Source organism: Aegilops tauschii, chromosome 2 (genome assembly GCF_002575655.3).
Source record: "Aegilops tauschii subsp. strangulata cultivar AL8/78 chromosome 2, Aet v6.0, whole genome shotgun sequence".
NCBI lineage: Eukaryota > Viridiplantae > Streptophyta > Magnoliopsida > Poales > Poaceae > Aegilops > Aegilops tauschii.
In genome coordinates this window covers 620,926,273-620,933,545 of record NC_053036.3, presented here as the reverse complement: position 1 = coordinate 620,933,545, position 7,273 = coordinate 620,926,273, and the positions used below count along the sequence as shown (strand labels likewise).

At 55.1% G+C, this 7,273-nt stretch overlaps 1 protein-coding gene across 2 annotated transcripts; it reads right to left on the bottom strand.

Moving 5' to 3' along the window:
- Window positions 1–486: 486 nt before the first annotated feature.
- On the bottom strand, window positions 487–1,512 carry LOC109753616 (heavy metal-associated isoprenylated plant protein 39). 2 transcript variants are annotated; one of them, XM_020312530.3, is made up of 3 exons: window positions 1,259–1,512; window positions 1,056–1,131; window positions 487–885 (listed from the first exon to the last, which is right to left on the bottom strand). In XM_020312530.3, exons 1-3 carry the CDS (start codon window positions 1,271–1,273, stop codon window positions 638–640), a joined length of 339 nt encoding a protein of 112 aa, XP_020168119.1. In that variant the 5' UTR covers window positions 1,274–1,512; the 3' UTR covers window positions 487–637. The 2 variants fall into 2 exon arrangements, with proteins under 2 accessions (XP_020168119.1, XP_040257089.1); XM_040401155.3 differs by having other exon boundaries at window positions 1,232–1,500.
- Window positions 1,513–7,273: the final 5,761 nt, after the last annotated feature.

Here is a 7,273-nt window from a genome sequence, read left to right as displayed (position 1 = left end):
CTAGCTGCGTTTCTATGTCATCGAAAACAGCTCCTTGTGCAAGGGTGTGCTTGTTTGGGGGTCATCTGGTGGACTTCAATGGAAGATTCTACACTTCTTGGAATAGTGTACGTTCCCGTGTTCGGTTGTGGAGTGGGACGGAACGCACCGGCTCCACTCAAGGTAGTTAATATACACACCGGCACACACTGCCACTGCAGTGCCACACAGATGCATGCGACAGAGTTGGATCATAAATGGACGTGCGAAATTTGACGTACGTGGCTTCGCAGCCGTACGTACGTACGTATAGCGCACAAAAGACGGTGTTTGTGATTAAGACCTGTAGTTAGTTAATCATGTGTATTTTGTGTGAATGACAGTTGACAATGTATTAGGCCGTAGTCATGCATGTGTTGGATGATGGACGGAGCATGTTGGATCGCACGTAAGGACAAAGGACTATATATGTCATAACGAACGGCGTACATTCAAAACCCAAATGTATGCATGCAGCAGATTTATTTATTACCAGTAGTAGTTCTTCTCCACACTGTAATTCCGTATCTGGCAAGCTCAGCGGATGCGCAGCAAGCTGCCGGATCACCGGTGCAATATTTAGCTCACACGGCCATATATATATAACGCACGCCGTCGGTCACCGGTGCAGGTAGGCTGATGAATCCCGATCGATCAATCGGCTGGCCTTCTTCTTCTTCTTCTCGTCCTCCTTGGCCGGGCCGGCGGAGACCTCCTTCTTCTTCTCCTCATCCTTGGCCGGACCGACGGAGACCACCTGCACCGCGCAGAAGCGCCTGCGCAGCTTGCCGACGACGTGGACGGGGTCGACCGTGCCCACGACCGTCATCTTGTCCTCCTTCATGTCCACGGCGATCTCGTCGATACCTGGGGACAGAAGGAAGCCACGGTCGCCGTCGTCAGAAGCGCCAAACTGAGATATTGATGGGTGAGCGACCTCCATGAATGCATGTTTACGACGAGGCAGACCAAGAACACAAGCAAGCAAGATACAATGCCGGACGGATTCGGAGAAGAAGGGGAGTAAAGTAAGTCACCACAGAGAGCGGAGACGGCCTTGATCGCCTTGCGCTTCCCCGTGTCGTCGTGCAGGTCCAGCTTCACCACCACCTTCTGCAGCCGTCAGAGCACCAAACGATCAGATCAAACTAACTACCAGTAGGTACATCAGGAGCTAGGCGCGGTATAAATCACAAGAGAAATCAAGGAATGCCAGTTCGATCGGCCGTAAAGCAATGACCTTCACGGCGGCCATCGATCCTCGGATGGACGAATGAATTTGGAAGGGTGGGATGGAATGAATTGGAACGGCGAGCGGCGGCTTCCCTCCCGGCGACGATGTAGCAGCGAGTGATGGAGCCTGGGGGATTTATAGGCAGAGGCCGTGGCACGTACTACCATGACTCCGTGTGTTGTTGGGAGTTGGCACAGTGGGACTAGGGCGTACGTTAATCCGCGGGCGTGCGTGTGGCCAGGTGTGAGCGCCATTGGAGAGTGGAGGAGACCGAGGGGCGTTGTACGCACGTACGTACGGTGGCGCCGGGGAATGAATGGCCACGACGACCGACGACGTCCTGTGCTGGAGTCTCGGTGCGGGTCCGGCCGGGGTTGCTCCATCGATCCATGATTGCTACTTGGCGAGTATCTTGACACACTTGGGCATCGTGAGCTAATTAAGCCGACCGATCTGGCGTTGGGCAAAGCTGTCAGCGCTGTCGCTCGCTTGCCTTAGTTACGACGCGTACGTCGTCCCTTGTCCGTAGTTGCATTGCAACAATTGGTGATGCGATTGCAACGGCCGTTAAGTTATGGCACAAGTGCATCTAGCGGCAGCGGCAAATGGTTAATTGGCGCGGCACCTCAGCCCAGCGGACCAACCAACCATCATCACCTACCATTGCCAGGAGAAAAGAGAGTTCGGACGTCTAGCGGTGGTTCCAAGCAAGTTCGGCCGATCTCGCCGCGTGAATTTTGCTTCGTCCCCGGCACCGGCGGTCAGAACGCTTTTCCTCTGCGAGCACTCGTGTCGATCAGCGTACACGAGGTGGGGCCTGGCTATGCCCGTCGCGGATGCCACGCACGGAGATCGGTGAACACCATCCAACCGCTGCAATTAATCTTGGTTTAACCGGCTATGATATCACCCTCCGCATTAGAGCAACTCCAACGAACCTACCCAAACATGGCGATTATGTCCGCTTTTTATCCGTCCGGATCGGTCGTACACTCGGCGTCCGTCATTTGGATCGGCAGTGCGCCCAACGTGCCGATCCATATTTACCCGCGCGGCGGGCTTGACGCCTTTTTTAACAAATATACACACATTTTGCATAGTTTCATAATCAAACAAAAATATTATAGTTTCACAACCAAATAAATATAGCATAGTTTATAAGCCGGATAAATATAGCATAGTTTACAAGCCGAATAAAAATTAAATTGCCTCAAATACATTTCAAAAAAAGATATATCTATTGGTTGCCAACATGAGCCCACATATACTCAACCAAATCATCTTGCAGTTGAATGTGTGTTTTCCAATCACGCATTTGATGATGAAATTGGGTGAACTATGTAAACATTGCCGCTCCTCCTCCATGCTCAGGCACAACATTGTCACCCTGAAACTACACCCTTGATCGTAAATACGTTCCGGGCGCTCATCCTCTACGATCATATTGTACATGACCACACAAGAGGTCATCACCTCCCACAACTTTTTGGTGCTCTAAGTTCTAGCAGGACATTGAACGATGCCGATTGCAGAACACCAACGGCACGCTCGACATCCTTCCTAGCATTCTCTTGCTCTTGAGCAAATCTTTTCCTCTCTCTCTCCGACAGGGTTGGGGATTGTCTTTGCAATAGTGGTCCATTGAGGATAGATACCGTCACCTAGGTAGTAACCTTTGTTGTAGTTGTGGCCGTTGATGTTAATATTGACCGGTGGGCTGTTGCAAGCCTTGCAAACACCAGCGAGCGTTGAAGCACGCTGATTGTGCAATCCGGTCATGCCAAAAAAAGAGTGTCAGATCCATAGATCTTGTGAGGCCACGGCCTCGAGTATGACAGTGCAAACCCTGACATGGCCCCTATACTACCCTTGCGAAGCAGAAGGACAGTTCTTCCACCCCCAGTGCATGCAGTCTATGCTGCCAAGCATCCTGGGAAGCCCCTGCTGGCATTGATCGGTAACAAGCGGCCTGTATCTTCAGCAGTCGACTCTCTCAAGTACTCAGAGCCAAACACTGCAAATCACAGCCTTGCAGAACCTGTACATGGACTCTAGGCATGTAGACTCGCTCATATGGACGTACTCATCAATGAGATCACCGGATAGTTGCAATGCATTTCTGATAAGATGAGAAGCCAATCTTTTCAAGGGCATCCTCTTTGCACTCGAAATAATTATCGTATCCGACCACCCCCTCTCTAATACGGTTGAAAATATGCCTAGCCATACAGAAACGCCGCCGGAATTTGTGATGTTTGAATAGCGGGTTGGCTGTGTCAAAGTAGTCCTTCCAAAGAAGGAAATGACCGCTCTCTCGGTTGCGATTCAACGCCGGAATCTGCCCCGGGATCGAGCCCCGGAACAACGGCCGCTGCCTATTAAGGTGGTTATGGACCAACACAGCAGCCACCCTCTCCTCGTCATCATCGGATGAGGAATCGTCGGAGTCGCACAGAAATTTGTGGAAAAATAACTCGTCGGCGGAGTCCATTTGTACCTTGAGGCAAACTGTCGAACAACTTGCGTGCGTCGACAAAGAAGCTGGCCGGGTGAAGAGACGCGCGCCTTCCCTGGACCAGGTGGCTGGCCTGGCGGCGTTCGACGAGCGTGGCGGCGTCCGAGGAAGGAGCTGGCCGGGGCCGCGGGGGGTGACTTCGTGCTCGCGACGATGTAAGTGTGGGGGTGGGAAGCTGCAGTGGCCCGGCGGCGAGGTGGTGATGGCGGCGTGGGGAGGGGGGTGCTGTGAAGGCACGGACTACTGGCAGAGACACCGGAACTGGGCGGCGGCGGCGACAATGCGGGGTGGGCGAGGGCTTGCTCTCGATAGGGGTGGAAGAGAATGGCTAATGTGTCGCCGACTAACGGGTCAAAGAGAGGAGTAGGCGCACGTCCGCTTTGTGTCCGCGCCGACGCAAATCAAACTTAAAATTGGGCCGGGAATGGGTCAGCAGGCGGACAAAAAACGGACGCGCGTCTATTTGGGTCGGCACGTTGGGCCAACTTTTCCGCGACGATCCAAATAGACACGCGCGGACGAAATGATTGGCGCGTTGGAGTTGCTCTTGCGTCTGCGGTGACAGCCCACCCGCTGGAAGAGAAAAATAAAATGAAACCGGGGGACAACTCGGCAGATTTGCAATTGTTAGGGACGTGTAGCGTAGCTCGCGATGCGACGGGTGATCTTATCTTTGCTGCGGCCGGACACATGCATTGAACGTCGCTTCATCACACAGAAACTCTTGCTCTAGTCCATGCATTGCGGATCAGCTGCTTTTTTCTTTAATTAATGATAATGAAAGCGAGGCTGTCCTCTCCTATTTTCATATAAAGAAACCATCTGGTCATTTACAAACTGCAAACTACTACGACTAAAGTTCTAAACAAAGCTCAACAGGCTTACGTAGCTGGGATTCGAAAATCCTATCAGCGCAAACCTGATCATGCAAGATCAACAAAGGAGGCCAAGCCCATTGGCTAGAACATCCAAAGACTTCAAACCACAACTAACAAAGTGACCAAACCAATATCTTTTTTAAAAAAAGGAGGAATACCCCCGGCCTCTGCATCTGATCGATGCATACGGCCAATTTTATTAATTATTAGCACAAAACCTTACAAAGTCGTACAACAGTAAGACCAAAGCCACCATCTTCGCAACCTCTGTCGCTACTCCTATCTAACTGATGAAGGGGCGCTGATGGTCTGGGCCTAATACCAAACAGACCTCGCAGCCAAACCTAACATCTAAGACCTGAGGTCCCAACCTGGACGCCTGCCGGGTATGGGCACCCACCAGTCCGGCGTGCTCCTCAACGAGGCCGCCTGCCGCGTATGAGGCCGCCACAACCACCTACCATTAATCCATCTTCAGAGCTGTACTGTTGCAACGGCCTTTCCCGGTCTCACTGCCGCCGACGCCACCACGACGCCAGACAGCGTCGACCTCCTGCGCGTGTCCGTCACCACACATCTGACGCCAAGCCTCCGCTGCTCCATGCCGCCAAGAGCCGCCGCCAAGAATATGCATAAAGAAACACATCCCACCCCACCCCTCACCTACAGACCCTTCCATCCGATCCCAATGTCCTTGGCGTCGCCTCCAGGAAGGTAACGGTGCACAGGGCGCCGCCGACGCCCGATCCGCAACGGATCTTGGGCTTTCACCCGGACATGGTTCGGAGAGGAGAGATGGTGCCCTCAGCAGCGCCCCCAAGGAGGAAAACGGCGCCAAAAATCGGCGTCACCGCTGCCGGCCAGCCAAGGCGGCCAAGGTTTCCCCCGGACACCGATCTGCTCCACCAGAACACACCGGAGGTGGATCCGGAAGATCCAAACCGAACCGGGGACTGGGAATGGATGCATGGAAGGGAGGGGGGCAAGACCTCCAGATCTGGCGGCTCGCCGGCGCGCCGCACGCCCCGCCGTTGCTAGGCCCCGCTGCCCTGCGGCGAGAGGCTGCCCCGCGATCACGCCGTGGCTCCCCACGAGGGGCGCGCCCGACCAGCGCGAGCGCCAGATCCCGCCGCCGCCGGCCGCCAGCTGGGTTTGCCCGCCGACGACCGCCCACGACGAGCGCCAGATCCCGCCGACGAGCGCCGCCAGCACGCAGCCCGCCTCGTGCAGCCCTCCACGCCAGCCACCGTGGCAGCCCAGCGTCGCCGCGTCCCGCACCACGCCGCGTTCCGGCCAGGGAAGATCGCCCCACGGCGAGCCCGCCTCGCGAGAAGGAGAGAACGCCCTGGCGGCGGCGAGGGGAGGGATGGGGAGAGGGACGCGGTTCGGCGGCGGCTAGGGTTTCCTCCCCTGCCGCCCGTGGGAGCGCCAGAGGAGGTCCTCACTCTTTGGGTTCGTGCGTGGCACATGCATCCAAATCCTATATCTAAGTTCAGATCAAACAAACTACTGGAGGAACGAAAACAGGAACATAAAAAAGAACTTCAGCTTTCCAGGCAACATCACCAAAGCGTATGCAAGCAAGAAGTCTTCAGATCCTTGATTTATCATCTTCAATCATCGGCAATTCGCAACACCTCTGGTCTTCATCCCTGGGACCAACATATTGTTTGTTGTGTATATACCACGTTGGGTATTTCATCAAGTTTCACATACATATTGCAGACGACATAGATAGGAGGTTCTTGTGTGCTATCGTGACCCAAGGATGGAGGCGGGTGCGGGGGCGACCCAAGGGGCGACTACGGCCGTGCCGCCATCATCGGTCGGGGATCGAACAAGAGTAGGCGGCCGGTTCTGGGCTCTGGCAGAATCCAATGAGGATGAGGCGGACGGAGATGGGGATGTCCCGGCGGCCTCCCCGACGTCGCCGACCCCGTCTGATCTCATATGCGAGTTCTTCAACTCCGGCTACGACGAAGATGAAGTGGCAACGATGGTCGACAAAGTCTTAACACCCGACAATCCGGCTAGAATTGGACTTCATGTGGGAGAGAAGAACGAGATGGTCCGTCGCGTAGTTCATCGGAGAACGGCGGCGACGGCGATTAGGCCATGGAAGGGCCCCCTGCCTAAGGTAAGTCTCCCAAACTTAACGCTTTTCGATTTGATTCGTCCGGATTCGTGGACTACTGTTACGAGAAGGAAAAATGCGCGCCGGGCAGTGCCTCGATCGGCGCCGGGGGTGTCCGCGGAAGCCATGCCGGCGAACCCGGCGATCCAGATCGCGGCGGCTCGTTAGGAGCGTTTGAATCAGATCCTGGGCCGCAGTGGGCCGGTTTTGTTTGAAACACATCCGAATTTGGCTGGGCCGAGGACTGCTGGGTATGAGGCCCAGGCTAGTCCGGTATCCTCCAATATCGATCGCGCAGACGCAGGCAGATCAATCGATCTTTCGGCTGCTCCTTCGACCTCGCAGAACGCTAGGGTTCTTCGACGAGGGAAACCGGGCTTCCGTTCCTGTGGTCTTGGCCGTGCGAGACGAATACCCCCCCTAGTGGACATGGCCGGCCGAGGGGCTGGCGCGCCACCGGGGAAGAAGCACTTTGCCCCGACCGGGACTAGCCG

Bases quoted from the DNA above. Each gene is read 5' to 3' on its own strand.
- LOC109753616 (XM_040401155.3), bottom strand. From the start codon at position 1,273: ATGGCCGCCGTGAAGGTCATTGCTTTACGGCCGATCGAACTG. The intron at 1,132-1,231 runs GCATTCCTTGAT...TGACGGCTGCAG, and splicing joins CTTTACGGCCGATCGAACTG to AAGGTGGTGGTGAAGCTGGA. The intron at 886-1,055 runs GTGACTTACTTT...TTCTGTCCCCAG, and splicing joins GGCCGTCTCCGCTCTCTGTG to GTATCGACGAGATCGCCGTG.